The 21,732-nt window shown below is 42.4% G+C and overlaps 1 protein-coding gene across 2 annotated transcripts in view; it reads left to right on the plus strand.

The window, feature by feature from the left end:
• TRAPPC9 (trafficking protein particle complex subunit 9) overlaps nucleotides 1–21,732 on the plus strand; it is a 531,112-nt gene that overhangs the window by 13,394 nt on the left and 495,986 nt on the right. For both annotated transcript variants that reach the window (XM_075825698.1, XM_075825699.1), the window contains exons 6-9: nucleotides 662–783; nucleotides 1,746–1,871; nucleotides 9,123–9,339; nucleotides 15,279–15,422. In XM_075825698.1, the coding sequence (XP_075681813.1) occupies nucleotides 662–783; nucleotides 1,746–1,871; nucleotides 9,123–9,339; nucleotides 15,279–15,422 (609 nt within the window). The remainder of the gene's footprint in view (nucleotides 1–661; nucleotides 784–1,745; nucleotides 1,872–9,122; nucleotides 9,340–15,278; nucleotides 15,423–21,732) is intronic.

A 21,732-nucleotide genomic window follows, 5' to 3' on the forward strand; every position in this document is an offset into this window, starting at 1 on the left:
TTCGTTTGCTACGCCCCTAATTACCCAAAACAATGAGTGACATCATTAATCACCACATACACTAATTAATAGAATGTATCCAAAGAGAGAGACCCCTCCTCTCCAGGATGCAGAATCCCCAACTCGTTGATCATGAGGATCGCACTACCTGGGCCCCCTGCAATCACCTGTTACTATAGAGCAGAGGGCAGCAACCTTCCGCGCTCCAGCTGTTGGGAAACTACAATTCCCACAATACCCTGACTGGCTTTGGCTGGAATAATAAAGCCTATGGCTGTCAGGGCATGCTGGGACTTGTAGTTTTACAACAGCTGGGATGCCGTAACTTGCTGACCACATCCATAGGGGAACCGCCTGCTGAAGCCTGACCCATCGGCCGCTTATAATAGTCCGGCAGCGTTATAAGAGGAGCGGCTCACACATACGATGTCTCTGGAGGTTCTCGGCTCTGAAGATATGTGACATACAGTATGACGGGGGCAGGGGTTCCCTGTCAATAATTACATTGAAGAACTCTACGGGCAGCCTCCCCCCCCCCCTACCCTGAAATGGCTGATAACATAGAACAGTAGATTGTATTAAACTTCAGATCAATTGGAGATGAGATACGACGGGCGGGAGAGTGTCCCTTTAATAATATAGATGTTTATTTTCCAAACAGGCGCTCTTTCCACCAACGGGATAAACATGGACGCCAGCACGGAGATCGGACGTGCGAAAAACTGCCTGAGCCCCGAAGATATCATAGAGAAGTACAAGGAGGCCATCTCTTACTACGGGAAGGTGTGTTACGTGAACTCTCGCAATCCATTTTGAGCCACCCCCTGTTCAGCGACTGCGTCCCCCGACTATGTTCTGATGGCAGGAGGGTCCCGCTGATTGGACCCCCAGACCTGCTGTTATCAAAGCGGGATCGGCAACTTAAAGGGGTCTAGAAATCTATGGCATATCCACAAGGTATGCTTCTGGGACCCGCACCTCTCTCCAGAAGCTCACCAGGTGGGTCGAGGTCGGAGGGCCCCGTTCAGTGGTGGGTCAAGGTCAGATGACCCTGTTCAGTGGTGGGTCAAGGTCAGATGACCCTGATCAGTGGTGGGTCAAGGTCAGATGACCCTGTTCAGTGGTGGGTCAAGGTCAGATGACCCTGTTCAGTGGTGGGTCAAGGTCAGATGACCCTGTTCAGTGGTGGGTCAAGGTCAGATGACCCTGTTCAGTGGTGGGTCCCGCATCTATCAGACATTTATGGCATATCCTATAGAAATACACATCGAAGGGAATACCCCTTTAAGTATTCAATGTGAAGCATTATGTCGATATATGTGTGGGGTCCCCCATAGTGAGACCCCGTGTTTGTAGCAGCTATCCACTCTGGATAATAGAGGGGTTCCCCCAGGTAACCCCCCCCTTATTACCGCCATGTACCCTGATAGGTCAGGGGATGTCCATACTAAAAGAAATGGTAACCAGCGTCAAAGTCCAATACTAACCAGCATGAATATCGGTACTTAGTACGTGGACATTGATGTGGATGGAGATATTCCCTTCGTGTCCCTATGACCAGACAAAACACAGGACAGAATGTGTTGTCATAGGGACGCTGGAGCAGAGGCGATATCTGTCCTGTTCTTGTGGTGATCGCTCAGGTGCAGGGTTTGTTGCAGTGCAGTTATCAGTGCGCGCTCTTGTAACGAGTCCTGCACCTGCGTGATTGGTTGGCTCTTTTATTAACCGCGTGTTGTCTTCAGTCCAAGGCGGCCGGAGTGATTGAGCTGGAGGCCTGTGTGAAGGCTGTGCGGGTCCTGGCCATACAGAAGAAAAGCATGGAGGCCTCCGAGTTCCTGCAGAACGTGGTCTACATAAATCTGCGCCAGGTGAGACGATCTGCAGACGATTCCCGCAGATATAAATGATGGGGTCACTTTTGAAACCACTTGTTTTTATTGTTTCAATTCTGTAATATCAAATGAAGTCATCTTGATTAACCCTTTAATGATCGGGCCTGAAAAGGTCTTAATGACCAGCTATATTTTTTAGTTTTTTTTCCTCTCTGCCTTTCGTCAGCCATAACTTTTTAAAATGTATTAATTCTTTTTTGTTTAGTTTTTTTTTCAATCCCATTCAGGGATAACTTTTTTTATAACTTTATTTTTACTTCTAACGTATTCGCATACTCCTGTATGCATTACACTGCGTCACTATGACATCACATAGTGCGCCCTAACAGCAAGGCAAACTGAACAGACAGCCCTGGGGGTCCTCTGTAGGTCCCCAGGGCTGACCGCAGAGGGATTCCCTGCTCTTTGATCACGTCACCGGGTTTCCAGTGACGCGATGAAAGAGGGGAGTTCCCTTTGATCATGCCGCGGTCACGGACCGCGGCGATCAAAGGGTTAAACAGCTGGGGTCCGAATGTTTTCTGACCCCCAGCTGTATTCAGCAGGCTGCTCTAAGATCAGGAGCTGTGAGTTACTCACAGGAGCGCTCATCAGCCTCTTCTACAGCGAGGCCAAAAGACGTCGCTGTAGACTAAGCACATGCACAGGCTGTCGTTAAGGGGTTAAAAATGTTTTACAAATACAGCTCCTATGCAGATATATGTGTTTGCTTCTTTACAGACTACAAACAAGCCCGGCGCAGTCTGACCCTGCAGTTACTGCCTCTGCCCCTCTCCTACTGTTAGTAGGTTATAATGAAAGAGAGGCAGTAACTGCAGGATCAGACTACACCAGGTTTGTTTGTAGTCTGTTACCATGGAGACACCCAGATCTGAATAGGAGATTTATACACAAAAGAGTAGGATATCTTTCGTCAAGACGACTGTATGAAAATTTTCAGTAAAAAAATGCTGAATAAATAAATAGCAGTTGTTGCGTTTTTTTTGCGGCAGGTTCGCAGCGATTTCTCCGTAAATAACACAGCTGAGAATAAAAAAAAAAATCGTATACTTACCCAGAAGTCTGTGTTTCTCCCTCCTGGGTTGACGTTTCATCTCATGTGACCGCTGCAGCCAATCACAGGCCAATCACAGGCTGCAGCGGTCTCCTGGGATGGAACGTCATCTCCGGAGGCTGATCTGCTTGCAGGCCGGCTGGTGCTGCAATTTTCCGCAGCGGACATTCCGTGCGACAAACTGCAAAACAGTTTGGTGCGGTTTTTCGCCCCGGAATTCCCTGCGGCGCACGGGGCGGTACGCTGCGTGTGAACTCAGCCTTACATTGTAGCAAACCATCAAGATAAGAGAGAGAGATTTGGGCTGCTAACAGCTCACAGAGGATTGTTTAGGCTGAATACAATTGTAACAAACCTCAGCTGTGAGAAGTATAGGATCTGTACAGGGTTTGCAGCCTCTGGATATAAAGAAGAATGTTCCCATTCACTGACAGCAAGCAGAAATCTTAAAAATGGTTCGGAATTTAAATACAAAGTCTATTAGAAAGTTGCATAGCTCTTTATTTTTACCCTTGAATTATTATTCATGAATATATAGCGTGGAAGGATTGTAAATAAATAACAATAGTAAATTCTACTTCATCTATGATCGATTCCTCATAGTTCACCCCTGTGCAGCTGCTGTGTTTACAGTCGGCCATTAGGTGGCGACAGAGCTTTATAATCGTATATTATTTGACTATTCTACTTGTTCAGTGAGACGCTCTGCTCTTATAAAGGTATAGTTTATTTAACCCCTTAAAGTCCAGCAACATAATAGCGTGGCGCAGGCATGGGTCATAATCCCATACTATTACTGTCACTGTGCCAGCGCCATCAGCAGCAGGACCACGGCTGTAATACACAACCATGGTCCTGCCACAACTGCTGGGATCGGAGAGGCAATAACGCTTTGGTATACTATGTGCGTCAAAACATTATAAAAGCGATCAAAGCATCGCCGCTTCAAGGGTTAGAAAAGAAAAAGTTGAATTACGTTTTATTAAAAAGAAAAAAGTCCACAAAAAAGAAATAACCCCCTTTTTTTAAATATTACATTTTTGGAATAATAGTTATGAAATGTAAAATTGTATGTGATCTGAATAGTTCCACAATTCTTTATAGGGAAAAGAGCTCTGCTTTCCTCCACACAGTCATAGTTACATGATAACATTCTGCTACCTGCAGCCACCACTAGGTGGAGCTCACTACATACAGACATATACAGCTCCCATAGAGTTACATGATAATATAATGCTACCTGCAGCCACCACTAAGTGGAGCTCACTACATACAGGTATATACAGCTCCCATAGAGTTACATGATAACATTCTGCTACCTGCAGCCACCACTAGGAGGAGCTCACTACATACAGACATATACAGCTCTCATAGAGTTACATGATAATATAATGCTACCTGCAGCCACCACTAGGAGGAGCTCACTACATACAGACATGTACAGCTCCCATAGAGTTACATGATAACATTCTGCTACCTGCAGCCACCACTAGGAGGAGCTCACTACATACAGGTATATACAGCTCCCATAGAGTTACATGATAACATTCTGCTACCTGCAGCCACCACTAGGAGGAGCTCACTACATACAGGTATATACAGCTCCCATAGAGTTACATGATAACATTCTGCTACCTGCAGCCACCACTAGGAGGAGCTCACTACATACAGGTATATACAGCTCCCATAGAGTTACATGATAATATAATGCTACCTGCAGCCACCACTAGGAGGAGCTCCCTACATTACAGATATATACAGCTCCCATAGAGTTACATGATAATATAATGCTACCTGCAGCCACCACTAAGTGGAGCTCACTACATACAGGTATATACAGCTCCCATAGAGTTACATGATAACATTCTGCTACCTGCAGCCACCACTAGGAGGAGCTCCCTACATTACAGATATATACAGCTCCCATAGAGTTACATGATAATATAATGCTACCTGCAGCCACCACTAGGAGGAGCTCACTACATACAGACATATACAGCTCTCAGAGTTACATGATAATATAATGCTACCTGCAGCCACCACTAAGTGGAGCTCACTACATACAGACATGTACAGCTCTCATAGAGTTACATGATAATATAATGCTACCTGCAGCCACCACTAAGTGGAGCTCACTACATACAGACATGTACAGCTCTCATAGAGTTACATGATAATATAATGCTACCTGCAGCCACCACTAGGAGGAGCTCCCTACATTACAGATATATACAGCTCCCATAGAGTTACATGATAATATAATGCTACCTGCAGCCACCACTAGGAGGAGCTCACTACATACAGACATATACAGCTCTCATAGAGTTACATGATAATATAATTCTACCTGCAGCCACCACTAAGTGGAGCTCACTACATACAGACATGTACAGCTCTCATAGAGTTACATGATAATATAATGCTACCTGCAGCCACCACTAAGTGGAGCTCACTACATACAGACATGTACAGCTCTCATAGAGTTACATGATAATATAATGCTACCTGCAGCCACCACTACGTGGAGCTCACTACATACAGACATATACAGCTCCCATAGAGTTACATGATAATATAATGCTACCTGCAGCCACCACTAGGAGGAGCTCCCTACATTACAGATATATACAGCTCCCATAGAGTTACATGATAATATAATGCTACCTGCAGCCACCACTAGGAGGAGGTCACTACATACAGACATGTACAGCTCTCATAGAGTTACATGATAACATTCTGCTGCCTGAAGTCACCACTAAGGGGAGCTCACTACATACACATATATACAGCTCTCATTGAGTTACATGATAACATTCTGCTGCCTGAAGTCACCACTAGGAGGAGCTCACTACATTACAGATATATATAACTCCCATAAAGTTATATTAGGATATTCTTCTGCCTACAGCCAACACTAGCGGGAGCTCACTTCATACAGACATCTACAGCTCCCATAGAGTTACATGATAATATAATACTACCTGCAGCCACCACTAGGTGGAGCTCACTACATACACATATATACAGCTCCCATTGAGCTCTATAATAAATCCATATGCAGTGAGCTCCCTCTAGTGGCATCAGAAATAATTGTATAATTGCTTATGAATGGCTCAGAGGAGGGTTTTCAGGCACTAGGATACCCCCAAGGGTGCCCTTGAAGACAAAAACAAAGAATTCAGCCACAGATTATGCCTTGGATACAATTTATGATAAAGAAAAAAATGAGACTTGAGGAAAGATGTGATCAGTGTGACTTGGGGTGATCATGATGTAGAAAAGAATAGCAAGGAAATACGGAGCAAAAAAAGAAAAGGTTGGCGAGGGGGGTAAAGATAAACCAGACAGTTACCTGAGTTAGGAGATACAGGTGCAGTACTCGTTACAGTGTAACAGAGCTCTTTTGTTTTGTAACAACCCCTGCAGCTGTGTCAACTGGATGCTGAAAGGTTCTCATTCACTGACAACAAGCAGCGATCTTGAACATTGAGAACAAAACGCATAATATTCAGAGAAGTTGCAGAACTTACTAATATGCAATGATTAGAACTATTGTATAGACATAAAACGGTAAATACCCCTTTAAGAATATAGTCAGGTTAGTGACTGTCCTTTAACCCCGCGAGTGACGATCAAAATCTACTGTGCTTATCAGGACATGGTATAGGTGAATACGATGCATTGTTCTCTGTTATCAGCCATTATGTAGGATTCGTGAGTACAATGCATTGTTCTCTGTTATCAGCCATTATGTAGGATTAGTGAATACAATGTATTGTTCTCTGTTATCAGCCATTATGTAGGATTAGTGAATACAATGTATTATTCTCTGTTATCAGCCATTATATAGGATTAGTGAATACGGTGTATTATTCTCTGTTATCAGCCATTATGTAGGATTAGTGAATACGATGTATTGTTCTCTGTTATCAGCCATTATGTAGGATTAGTGAAGACGATGTATTCTCTGTTATCAGCCATTATGTAGGATTAGTGAATACAATGTATTATTCTCTGTTATCAGCCATTATGTAGGATTAGTAAATACAATGTATTATTCTCTGTTATCAGCCATTATGTAGGATTAGTGAGTATGATGTATTGTTCTCTGTTATCAGCCATTATGTAGGTTTAGTGAATACAATGTATTATTCTCTGTTATCAGCCATTATGTAGGATTAGTGAATACGGTGTATTATTCTCTGTTATCAGCCATTATGTAGGATTAGTGAATACAATGTATTGTTCTCTGTTATCAGCCATTATGTAGTATTAGTGAATACAATGTATTGTTCTCTGTTATCAGCCATTATGTAGGATTAGTGAGTACGATGTATTGTTCTCTGTTATCAGCCATTATGTAGGATTAGTGAGTACGATGTATTGTTCTCTGTTATCAGCCATTATGTAGGATTAGTGAGTACGATGTATTGTTCTCTGTTATCAGCCATTATGTAGGATTAGTGAGTACGATGTATTATTCTCTGTTATCAGCCATTATGTAGGATTAGTGAATACGATGTATTGTTCTCTGTTATCAGCCATTATGTAGGATTAGTGAATACAATGTATTATTCTCTGTTATCAGCCATTATGTAGGATTAGCGAATACAATGTATTATTCTCTGTTATCAGCCATTATGTAGGATTAGTGAATACGATGTATTGTTCTCTGTTATCAGCCATTATGTAGGATTAGTGAATACAATGTATTATTCTCTGTTATCAGCCATTATGTAGGATTAGTGAGTACGATGTATTGTTCTCTGTTATCAGCCATTATGTAGGATTAGTGAGTACGATGTATTGTTCTCTGTTATCAGCCATTATGTAGGATTAGTGAATACAATGTATTATTCTCTGTTATCAGCCATTATGTAGGATTAGTGAATACGATGTATTGTTCTCTGTTATCAGCCATTATGTAGGATTAGTGAATACAATGTATTGTTCTCTGTTATCAGCCATTATGTAGGATTAGTGAGTACGATGTATTGTTCTCTGTTATCAGCCATTATGTAGGATTAGTGAGTACGATGTATTGTTCTCTGTTATCAGCCATTATGTAGGATTAGTGAATACAATGTATTATTCTCTGTTATCAGCCATTATGTAGGATTAGTGAGTACGATGTATTGTTCTCTGTTATCAGCCATTATGTAGGATTGGTGAATACAATGTATTATTCTCTGTTATCAGCCATTATGTAGGATTAGTGAATACGATGTATTGTTCTCTGTTATCAGCCATTATGTAGGATTAGTGAATACGATGTATTGTTCTCTGTTATCAGCCATTATGTAGGATTAGTGAGTACGATGTATTGTTCTCTGTTATCAGCCATTATGTAGGATTGGTGAATACAATGTATTGTTCTCTGTTATCAGCCATTATGTAGGATTAGTGAGTACGATGTATTGTTCTCTGTTATCAGCCATTATGTAGGATTAGTGAGTACGATGTATTGTTCTCTGTTATCAGCCATTATGTAGGATTAGTGAATACAATGTATTATTCTCTGTTATCAGCCATTATGTAGGATTAGTGAGTACGATGTATTGTTCTCTGTTATCAGCCATTATGTAGGATTGGTGAATACAATGTATTATTCTCTGTTATCAGCCATTATGTAGGATTAGTGAATACGATGTATTGTTCTCTGTTATCAGCCATTATGTAGGATTAGTGAATACAATGTATTATTCTCTGTTATCAGCCATTATGTAGGATTAGTGAGTACGATGTATTGTTCTCTGTTATCAGCCATTATGTAGGATTGGTGAATACAATGTATTATTCTCTGTTATCAGCCATTATGTAGGATTAGTGAATACGATGTATTGTTCTCTGTTATCAGCCATTATGTAGGATTAGTGAATACGATGTATTGTTCTCTGTTATCAGCCATTATGTAGGATTAGTGAGTACGATGTATTGTTCTCTGTTATCAGCCATTATGTAGGATTGGTGAATACAATGTATTATTCTCTGTTATCAGCCATTATGTAGGATTAGTGAAGACGATGTATTGTTCTCTGTTATCCGCCATTATGAGGGGTTAGTTGGAGTCACTGATCTTAGCTTATCTGGTCTTTTTGGGTTACTTTTATATGAGCTCCATCCCATTGAGGCCGACAAAAAAGAAGATTTTTCCATTCTTTTTTTTTTTTCAGCTTTCAGAGGAGGAGAAGATCCAGCGTTACAGCGTCCTCTCCGAACTGTACGAACTCATTGGCTTCCATAGAAAATCTGCGTTCTTCAAGCGGGTGGCTGCCATGCAATGTGTGGCCCCCACAATCCCAGAGCCCGGTTGGAAGGCTTGCTACAAACTCCTCCTGGAGACCCTGCCCGGCTACAGCTTATCCCTGGACCCTAAAGATTTCACCAAAGGTAAAGCCCGCTCATCTCTTTCCTCGTATATATCAACCCATTACCACTCCACGAGGATCATGTTAAGGGGGCTTTACACCGGGCGATTATCGGGCAGACGATCGTTCGTATAACGCCCGTTGCCGGTGTAAAAGGGCCTTAAGTCATGGGATGGGCCTTAGCGCCAATTGTCATACATGTACGGCACAGTAGAGGGCGTCAGCCAGAGGCGGGGTCCAGTAGGGCGTAATACACTGTGATATGGAAGTGTTGCAGTTTATTATATGAGCGATTATGCGATCCCATAGTCGACTTCCCTACTGGGACTGAAAAGAAAAAAAATCTGTAAAAAATGTCTATTAAAATGTTACATTTTAAACAATCCGCAAGTAAAAGATGTTCCTATTAACCCCTTGTCAATGTGAAGTAACTACGTCGCAGCTGCCAAGAGGGACTACGGAGCCGGCGCAGCGCACGGGATCGGAGATAACTTCGGCCGTTAAACCACTTAGATTCCGCGGTCAATAGCGACAGCGGAATCTAAGGCGTTAGAAAGGGGGGGGGGTACAGGTCCGCCATGTTTCTGCTCCTATTAAGCCCCGCTAGAGGCAAAGATCAATAGGAGCCGGTTAGAAGTACCATACACTAGGGTAGCAGCGCTTGTTCACGTCCACTAGGGGGACTACAAAATGTTAAAAAGGTAAAGGGTAACTAAACGTTCAACAAACTTCTGACGTGTCATAGTGACATGTCAGAAGAATGATTGGTGGGGGTCCGAGCGCTGAGACCCCCACCAATCGCTAGAACGAAGCGGCAGAAGTGCTCGAGTGAGCTTTGAGCCGCTTTGTGTCTGTTCGGCTTTTTCCGGAAATAAATGCATCGGTGTACGGACTCAGAAGAAAGTCTATGACCCCGTACTCCGATACATCAGCTCTGCGGAAAAAGCCGAACTGAAACGAGACCTTCTGATGCTTCGTTTTAGCGATTGATGGGGGTCTCTGCACTTGGACCCCCACCAATCAAAGCTTCTGACATGTCAGAAGTTTGTTAAAAGTTTAGTTACACATTGGGTCAAGTTTTTTTAATTTACAAAAAAAAGATTCGTTCAAAAATCTTCCCCACTAAAGTAATGTCAAAATAAAAAAAAGGATGTAATTGGCATCGCCGCGTCCGTAAAAGTCTGAACTATCTGATATCATGTTATCTAACCCGCATGGTTAATGCCGTAAATTAAAAATGGCAGAATTGCTGATCTTTCATCATCTTTAGTGCCCCAAAAAAATGTAATAAAATGTAATAAAAAAGTTGCTCGCCCCTAGACTACAGCTCGCCCCCAGCCCCTAATCTACAGCTCGCCCCCAGCCCCTAATCTACAGCTCACCCCCAGCCCCTAAACTACAGCTCACCCCCAGCCCCTAATCTACAGCTCACCCCCAGCCCCTAAACTACAGCTCACCCCCAGCCCCTAATCTACAGCTCACCCCCAGCCCCTAATCTACAGCTCACCCCTAGCCCCTAATCTACAGCTCACCCCCAGCCCCTAAACTACAGCTCACCCCCAGCCCCTAATCTACAGCTCACCCCCAGCCCCTAATCTACAGCTCACCCCTAGCCCCTAATCTACAGCTCACCCCCAGCCCCTAATCTACAGCTCACCCCTAGCCCCTAATCTACAGCTCACCCCCAGCCCCTAATCTACAGCTCACCCCTAGCCCCTAAACTACAGCTCACCCCCAGCCCCTAAACTACAGCTCACCCCCAGCCCCTAATCTACAGCTCACCCCCAGCCCCTAATCTACAGCTCACCCCCAGCCCCTAAACTACAGCTCACCCCCAGCCCCTAATCTACAGCTCACCCCCAGCCCCTAAACTACAGCTCACCCCCAGCCCCTAATCTACAGCTCACCCCCAGCCCCTAATCTACAGCTCGCCCCCAGCCCCTAAACTACAGCTCACCCCCAGCCCCTAATCTACAGCTCACCCCCAGCCCCTAAACTATAGCTCACCCCCAGCCCCTAAACTACAGCTCACCCCCAGCCCCTAAACTACAGCTCACCCCCAGCCCCTAAACTACAGCTCACCCCCAGCCCCTAAACTACAGCTCACCCCCAGCCCCTAATCTACAGCTCACCCCTAGCCCCTAATCTACAGCTCACCCCCAGCCCCTAATCTACAGCTCACCCCTAGCCCCTAATCTACAGCTCACCCCCAGCCCCTAATCTACAGCTCACCCCTAGCCCCTAAACTACAGCTCACCCCCAGCCCCTAAACTACAGCTCACCCCCAGCCCCTAATCTACAGCTCACCCCCAGCCCCTAATCTACAGCTCACCCCCAGCCCCTAAACTACAGCTCACCCCCAGCCCCTAATCTACAGCTCACCCCCAGCCCCTAAACTACAGCTCACCCCCAGCCCCTAATCTACAGCTCACCCCCAGCCCCTAATCTACAGCTCGCCCCCAGCCCCTAAACTACAGCTCACCCCCAGCCCCTAATCTACAGCTCACCCCCAGCCCCTAAACTATAGCTCACCCCCAGCCCCTAAACTACAGCTCACCCCCAGCCCCTAAACTACAGCTCACCCCCAGCCCCTAAACTACAGCTCACCCCCAGCCCCTAAACTACAGCTCACCCCCAGCCCCTAAACTACAGCTCACCCCCAGCCCCTAAACTACAGCTCACCCCCAGCCCCTAAACTACAGCTCACCCCCAGCCCCTAAACTACAGCTCACCCCCAGCCCCTAATCTACAGCTCACCCCCAGCCCCTAATCTACAGCTCACCCCCAGCCCCTAAACTACAGCTCACCCCCAGCCCCTAATCTACAGCTCACCCCCAGCCCCTAATCTACAGCTCACCCCTAGCCCCTAATCTACAGCTCACCCCCAGCCCCTAATCTACAGCTCACCCCTAGCCCCTAATCTACAGCTCACCCCCAGCCCCTAATCTACAGCTCACCCCTAGCCCCTAAACTACAGCTCACCCCCAGCCCCTAAACTACAGCTCACCCCCAGCCCCTAATCTACAGCTCACCCCTAGCCCCTAAACTACAGCTCACCCCCAGCCCCTAATCTACAGCTCACCCCCAGCCCCTAATCTACAGCTCTCCCCCAGCCCCTAATCTACAGCTCACCCCCAGCCCCTAATCTACAGCTCACCCCCAGCCCCTAATCTACAGCTCACCCCTAGCCCCTAATCTACAGCTCACCCCTAGCCCCTAATCTACAGCTCACCCCTAGCCCCTAATCTACAGCTCACCCCTAGCCCCTAATCTACAGCTCACCCCTAGCCCCTAAACTACAGCTCGCCCCCATCCCCTTATCTACAGCTCACCCCCAGCCCCTAATCTACAGCTCGCCCCCAGCCCCTTATCTACTGCTCTCCCCCAGCCCCTAATCTGCAGCTCACCCCTAGCCCCTAATCTACAGCTCACCCCTAGCCCCTAATCTACAGCTCACCCCTAGCCCCTAATCTACAGCTCACCCCTAGCCCCTAAACTACAGCTCGCCCCCAGCCCTTATCTACTGCTCTCCCCAGCCCCTAATCTACAGCTCACCCCCAGCCCCTAATCTACAGCTCTCCCCCAGCCCCTTATCTACTGCTCTCCCCCAGCCCCTAATCTGCAGCTCACCCCTAGCCCCTAAACTACAGCTCGCCCCCAGCCCTTATCTACTGCTCTCCCCAGCCTCTACTCTACTGCTCTCCCCCAGCCTCTAATCTACAGCTCACCCCCAGCCTCTAATCTACAGCTCACCCCCAGCCCCTAAACTACAGCTCGCCCCCTGCCCCTAATCTACAGCTCACCCCCAGCCCTCACACTGCTCACAATCTGGCGACACAATCCCGCGCTTTATCCCGTAGAAATTGAATGGAGCGATGGCCAAGCATGCCCATTACTGCTCCATTCATATGGGGTGTACAAGGATTGCCAGGTAAGCCCAGGTAAGCCCTTTCTTAGGATCAGTGGGGGTCCTAGTGGTCGGACCCCCACCGATCAGATATTTATCACCTATGCTGTGGATAGGTGATAAATAATGATTATTGTAAAACCCCTTTTAGGCTTTAAAAGCTCCACTTCTGATTATGACATTGTGGGATATTTCTGCATTCAATGTGGAGCGACTTTTTATCTTACTCCAGTCACATCCAGAGCTGCATCCAGTGCACTGTATTACTTCCTGTAACACAGTGAGACATTCTCTGTAAAGTTAGTGAGAGGAAAACAGGAAAACACAGCTTTGGATGTGACTGGAGTATGAGCGAATTATACACTGAGGTACTCGGCAATACGTCGATTTTAGCTGAGAATTGGAACTACGTAATATCATTATTGGGACTGCACTTGTAACTGGGCAAGTTTTATGTTGGGGGGGATTTAAAGGGGTATTACCATTTTAAACATTTATGGATATCCACAGGGAAGGTGATAAATGTCTGATCGCTGGGGGTCACAATCCCTAAAGGCGGCGCATATCATGACTCAGCGCAGTCAAGTAGCCAAAGAGACGTTGTGTTACATGGCAGCCGTTCAGATCAGTGGCCGTCTATGGAATACATGGACAACTTCAATCCCATGTGTAGACTGTAAAATATTTTTTTATGGGATTGTCCCATCATAGACCCCACATTTGATATAGGAGCCGACTCCTGAGACTCCCAGAAAACAGCTGGGGGAAGTCTAGGCCAATTGGGCATTTTCCCTGCAGTGGCCGCTGTGGGGGAAATGTAATATTACATGGCGGTCATTCAGATTGGACAACGAGAACCGCTTCTTGTTAGCAAGCCTCCGCTCTGACTCATAAAGGGGTATCCTAAGCAGGGAACCCCCCACTGTGATGTCCATATATGGACAGGTGTTGTCCTGAGGGGGAAACCCCTTTACTATCAGTACTGAGGAAACTGTGACCCCGCCATATAGCGTGGAAAGCAGCTTAAACGTAAGAAAAAAAATAAATATATATAATAAAAAATAAAAAAAATAAATAAAAAAAAAAGATAAAAAATAATAAAAGAAATGAAAAAACTAGAAAAAAAAAAAATCACAAAAAGGGCTCCTTGGCCCGGCTGCTTCGTCTGACCCTTCACACCCCATGTTTGTCCGTGGACCCCCCCGCGCACACAGATATTGTCAGCGTCCGCCGCGCTACGATCTCACTTAGCAGCGTTTCATGTTTTTCTTAGCGACATGAAAGGCTCGGCCTCGGTTCCTTTCCCTTTTTTTTTTTTAGCTACAAGTTGCTGAAGTAGAAAAGCGTTTATAAATCTGTGTTTAATATTTTAATTTCATTTCGCGGTCGCCGGCAGCAAAGCTTTCAGTGACTGCGACGCGGCTCCTAATCTGTTTAAGAAGCAAAACAAAAGCGAGAGAAGAATAGCCAAGTCTTTCCTCGTGTGACTCCAAAAAGAAAGAGACCGAGCGCGACGCCGGAGAAAATTAATTCTGGATTATTGGGGTAGAGAAGCCGGATGGATGTTAAAACTTATTAAGATGTTCAGCGCGGTGGAACTGAGCCAAGACGCGGCGCGCTACGGGAGGCGTCTAACAAACGGGAATTTGGGGAAGAATTTGTGATATTTTTAACATTTATTTTTCTGGCAGAATATAATTGAAATGAGGACTTTTTTAAAATAATATAAGTAAATATATCATTTATATGTAGTAGTGACCAAGCGACCTTGTGGCGGATCACGGGTAATCCACTACAACTCCCAGTTTTCCTCTCCCGCTAGTGAGACCAAATCCCTTGTGATTGCTGCTGACAGCCACCACTAGGTGGAGCTAGCTGCATGTGTATTTCTATTGTTTCCATTGACTTCAATAGGAGATCTATGAAGTGAGCTCCCCCTAGTGGCGGCAAACAGAATTTTATCATTGAATTCTGAGACCTACTGCTGCCGGGTTTTTAAGCGATTTAGACTTTTGAGATGAGACGACTAACCTCTTGTTTCTCCTTCTTTCTAGGCGCACACAGAGGTTGGGCAGCCGTGCAGATGCGGTTATTACATGAGCTCGTCTACGCCTCCCGGAGGATGGGCAACCCCGCTCTGTGTGTTCGACATCTGTCCTTCCTCCTACAGACCATGTTGGACTTCTTGTCTGACCAGGGTAAGTGTCCTGCAAAATGAATTCCATCTATCCTTTAATCCGGCACCTGGTGTATCGGATTACCGGATTTTACCTGATCGTTTGGCACAGCGTCAGCACCAGCTTAATGGACTTCATGGCAGATTTCCGAAACCGTTGGAGTGCAAGTATATACTGGGCGTGCTTGTAGGTGTATAGTCCAATGGTTCGGAAAAAATATCCAATAATCTGACAATAGGGCCTATGGTCTGTCTGTCGACATTTAAAGGGGTTATCCAGCCAGGACCCTTGTTTGGATATAAAGGCGGACGGACACTTGAGTATCTGCGTTTCATTCTTTTCCTGATCTTCTGCTCCTCAGGTTGGTTTTATTTTACAGATTAAGCTGCTGCGAGTGTTCGGTGCGTGAAATTAAACCGCTCGGGCTCCATTCATTAGCAACGCATGTCTCTTATTCTGAGGGCTGGGGCTTCTTCGTGCCAGGATTAATTAAGTCACCGATTCCTCATGTTAAATTAAAAGGAAAATAACTACAATAGGACGACTGCGACCTTTCTCATCGCTTCATTTGTGATAACGCAAGCAAAAAACGTGAAGTCAAATCTTAAGGCCTGTTCTTTGATTTGCACGTTTTATCGGGTTCCCCATATCTCGCAAGGTAGACCAGCAATACTTGTATATTAGAAAACCGGACCGGATCATACGGAGGGCATCCGGGGAACGTGCCCTGGGCCTCCACCACCTAAGGTAAGGCCCCATTCACACGAGTGTGTTTTTCATCCGTAATTACAGACCCATTCATTTCTATGGGCTACAGACACATTTCCGTGTTTTTACGGACGGGTGTCCGTGCCGTAGAAATGATAGAACATGTCCTTTTTTAAATTACGGCACAGACTCCCCATAGAAGTCTATGGGCGCTACGTAGTTACGGAAGCATTGCTATGCAACGCTAGGGGATTACACAAATTTTTTTTGTGGATCCGTAAATACAGATGACTACGGATCATATTTACGGACACCCTTCCGTATACGCGGATGATTTACGGATGACTATAAATGACTACGGATCCGTATTTGTGGACAGTATTTACGGATGGATGAAAAATACGTAGGCCTTAGGCCCCATGCACACTAACGTATTTTCATCTATCCATACATACTGTCCGTAGTCATTTATAGTCATCGTAAATCATCCGCATATACGGAAGGGTGTCCATAAATACGATCCGTAGTCATTCGTATTTACGTAAGGTTGTCTGTGAATATGGTCTATATTGCATCCGTATTTGATCCTTCTATACGGATCCGTAAAAGGGAGGCTGCAGATGATGTCACCAACATGTTTCATAGCAACGCTTCTGTAAATACGGACGGTTTATGGAAGTGCCCATAGGCTTCTATGGGAGGGTCCGTGCCGTAATTATGGACATTTTTTCAGCCAATAGAAATGAATGGGTCCGTGATTACGGATTCAATATACGGTCGTGTGCGTGGGACCTTACATAGAGGCCTCCACCGTGTCATGAACCCAGCAGTACTGGAGCTTATATGATGATGGGTATGGGCGCAGCGCAGTTGTAGCAATCTTCGCAGCTGCTCACTGCAGCGGAGCACTTACATATGTGTCAGTCATGTCCAGCCGTCCGCACACTCTACTGGTCCTCCACATCTTTATGCAACATGAGCCGCGAGGAGCTCTGCACTAGGACAGTGTCATGACATCATGTCCGCCCAGGAGCACAGAGTTCAGCCCCAGTGGTGGCTTGTGCGGCACGTAGGGGAAGAATTGTGCACCCAAAAGGGAACATCATGTCCGTCAGGAGTCGCACAGGGTGGAGGCGCAGTGTCGGGGGCTACAGGAGATATTCAGGTACACCAGCCCCTACCCTGGCACCGCTACGTATCCTCCTATCGTGACGTTACGCTTCACTATGCAATGGAATATGGTGGTAAACAAATGCATTTCTGCACAGACCGTGTCCCATGAGCGCACTACGTATCTGACTGCGGATCTGATGACCCAAACTGTGGCCCGTGATGATGTTACTTTGGGTTATTAGACGCGCGGTTGGGCCGGGATTTGCAGCTATAAATATAGGCATAGAAATAAAAATGTGTTCCGATCCTGGGACGCTGGTCTAGGTCCTATAGGAACTAGAAACGACTGAACCGGTAAATCAAATACCATTTTGTGTAGAGACTGGTCTGTATAGAAATCTATTATTTCACACTATATGTGGATGAGCATATGTACCAGTTTCTATAGGGTTTGTGCAAATTAATTTCTGCACTTATTATTTCTATAGAGACCCACGTCATGTAAAATGACAGACAAATAGTGCGTCAACATGAACGTGTTGTCCACGTTATTAAATTGCACTAAGAGGAAAATGATGATTAGAAATCAGCGTCCATCATATCATAGAAAAAACATATAGTGTAATGTAAAATAGAACCCATTTGTTCTATGTAAAGAAAAATAATGGTGAATCTATAAGAAAATAAAATTATCGGGGGCCTCCACCAATCATAATCCGGCCCTGTTCAAAAATCGCTAATTAACAATTCCCTAATATATAATCTAAGGAATCAACTTCTATACAAGTCAAAGCCTTTCATCGAATCAATTCAAAGGGGCCGCCCAGTCTTATGTAAATAAAGATTAAAAGGGTTGTCTTGTCCACATAGGAAAACTGCACTGGTGATAAACTGCTGTCATTTACAGAATGTCGTAGAACACCCTTCCCGTTCAACTACTGGATCTACTCTCTCCTATATTACTACTATAATACTGCCCCATATATACAAGAATATAACTACTATAATACTGCTCCTATATACAAGAATATAACTACTATAATGCTGCCCCTATATACAAGAATACAACTACTATAATACTGCTCCTATATACAAGAATATAACTACTATAATGCTGCCCCTATATACAAGAATACAACTACTATAATACTGCTCCTATATACAAGAATACAACTACTATAATACTGCTCCTATATACAAGAATATAACTACTATAATACTGCTCCTATATACAAGAATATAACTACTATAATACTGCCCCCTATATACAAGAATATAACTACTATAATACTGCCCCCTATATACAAGAATATAACTACTATAATACTCCTCCTATATACAAGAATATAACTACTATAATACTGCCCCTATGTACAAGAATATAACTACTATAATACTGCCCCCTATGTACAAGAATATATCTACTATAATACTCCTCCTATATACAAGAATATAACTACTATAATACTGAATCTATATACAAGAATATAACTACTATAATACTGCTCCTATATACAAGAATATAACTACTATAATACTGCTCCTATATACAAGAATATAACTACTATAATACTGCCCCCTATATACAAGAATATAACTACTATAATACTGCTCCTATATACAAGAATATAACTACTATAATACTGCCCCCTATATACAAGAATATAACTACTATAATACTCCTCCTATATACAAGAATATAACTACTATAATACTGCCCCTATGTACAAGAATATAACTACTATAATACTGCCCCCTATGTACAAGAATATATCTACTATAATACTCCTCCTATATACAAGAATATAACTACTATAATACTGAATCTATATACAAGAATATAACTACTATAATACTGCTCCTATATACAAGAATATAACTACTATAATACTGCTCCTATATACAAGAATATAACTACTATAATACTGCCCCCTATATACAAGAATATAACTACTATATTACTGCCCCCTATATACAAGAATATAACTACTATAATACTGCCCCTATATACAAGAATATAACTACTATAATACTGCCTCCTATATACAAGAATATAACTACTATAATACCGCTCCCTATATACAAGAATATAACTACTATAATACTGCCCTATATACAAGAATATAACTACTATAATACTGCTCCTATATACAAGAATACAACTACTATAATACTGCTCCTATATACAAGAATATAACTACTATAATACTGCTCCTATATACAAGAATATAACTACTATAATACTGCCCCCTATATACAAGAATATAACTACTATAATACTGCCCCCTATATGCAAGAATATAACTACTATAATACTCCTCCTATATACAAGAATATAACTACTATAATACTGCCCCCTATGTACAAGAATATAACTACTATAATACTGCTCCCTATATACAAGAATATAACTACTATAATACTCCTCCTATATACAAGAATATAACTACTATAATACTCCTCCTATATACAAGAATATAACTACTATAATACTGAATCTATATACAAGAATATAACTACTATAATACTGCTCCTATATACAAGAATATAACTACTATAATACTGCTCCTATATACAAGAATATAACTACTATAATACTGCCCCCTATATACGAGAATATAACTACTATAATACTCCTCCTATATACAAGAATATAACTACTATAATACTGCCCCTATATACAAGAATATAACTACTATAATACTGCTCCTATATACAAGAATATAACTACTATAATACTGCCCCTATATACCAGAATATAACTACTATAATATTGCTCCTATATACAAGAATATAACTATTATAATACTGCTGCTATGTACAGGAATATAAATACTATAATACTGCCCCCTATATACAAGAATATAACTACTATAATACTGCTCCTATATACAAGAATATAACTATAATACTGCCCCTATATACAAGAATATAACAAAAATAATACTGCCCCTATATACAAAAATATAACTACTATAATACTGCTCCTGTATACAAGAATATAACTGCTATAATACTGCCCCTATATACAAGAATATAACTACTATAATACTGCCTCCTATATACAAGAATATAACGAAAATAATACTGCCCCTATATACAAGAATAGAACTACTATAATACTGCCCCCTATATACAAGAATATAATTACTATAATACTGCTCCATATATACAAGAATATAACTGCTCTAATACTGTCCCTATGTACAAGAATATAACTACTATAATACTGCTCCTATATACAAGAATATAACTACTATAATACTGCCCCTATATACAAGAATATAACTACTATAATACTGCCCCTATATACCAGAATATAACTACTATAATACTGCTCCTATATACAAGAATATAACTACTATAATACTGCTCCTATATACAAGAATATAACTACTATAATACTGCTCCTATATACAATAATATAACTACTATAATACTGCTCCTATATACAAGAATCTAACTACTATAATACTGCTCCTATATACAAGAATATAACTACTATAATACTGCTCCTATATACAAGAATATAACTACTATAATACTGCCCCCTATATACAAGAATATAACTACTATAATACTGCCCCCTATATACGAGATATACGAGAATATAATTACTGTAATACTGCCCCTATATACGAGAATATAACTACTATAATACTGCCCCTATATACAAGAATATAACTACTATAATACTGCCCCCTATATACAAGAATATAACTACTATAATACTGTCCTCTATATACAAGAATATAACTACTATAATACTGCCCCTATATACAAGAATATAACTACTATAATACTGCCCCCTATATACAAGAATATAACTACTATAATACTGCTCCTATATACAAGAATATTACTACTATAATACTGCCCCCTATATACAAGAATATTACTACTATAATACTGCCCCCTATATATATAAGAATATACCTACTATAATACTGCCCCCTATATACAAGAATATAACTACTATAATACTGCTCTTATATACAAGAATATAATTACTATAATGCTGCCCCAATATACAAGAATATAACTACTATAATACTGCCCCCTATATACAAGAATATAACTACTATAATACTGCCCCTTATATACAAGAATATAACTACTATAATACTGCCCCTTATATACAAGAATATAACTACTATAATACTGCTCCCTATATACAAGAATATAACTACTATAATACTGCCCCCTATGTACAAGAATATAACTACTATAATTCTGCTCCCTATATACAAGAATATAATTACTATAATACTGCATCTATATACAAGAATATAACTACTATAATACTGCTCCTATATACAAGAATATAACTACTATAATGCTGCCCCCTATATACAAGAATATAACTACTATAATACTGCTCTTATATACAAGAATATAACTACTATAATGCTGCCCCAATATACAAGAATATAACTAATATAATACTGCCCCCTGTATACAAGAATATAACTACTATAATACTGCCCCTTATATACAAGAATATAACTAC

This window comes from Rhinoderma darwinii, chromosome 5 (genome assembly GCF_050947455.1).
Source record: "Rhinoderma darwinii isolate aRhiDar2 chromosome 5, aRhiDar2.hap1, whole genome shotgun sequence".
In the NCBI taxonomy this organism is placed as follows: domain Eukaryota; kingdom Metazoa; phylum Chordata; class Amphibia; order Anura; family Rhinodermatidae; genus Rhinoderma; species Rhinoderma darwinii.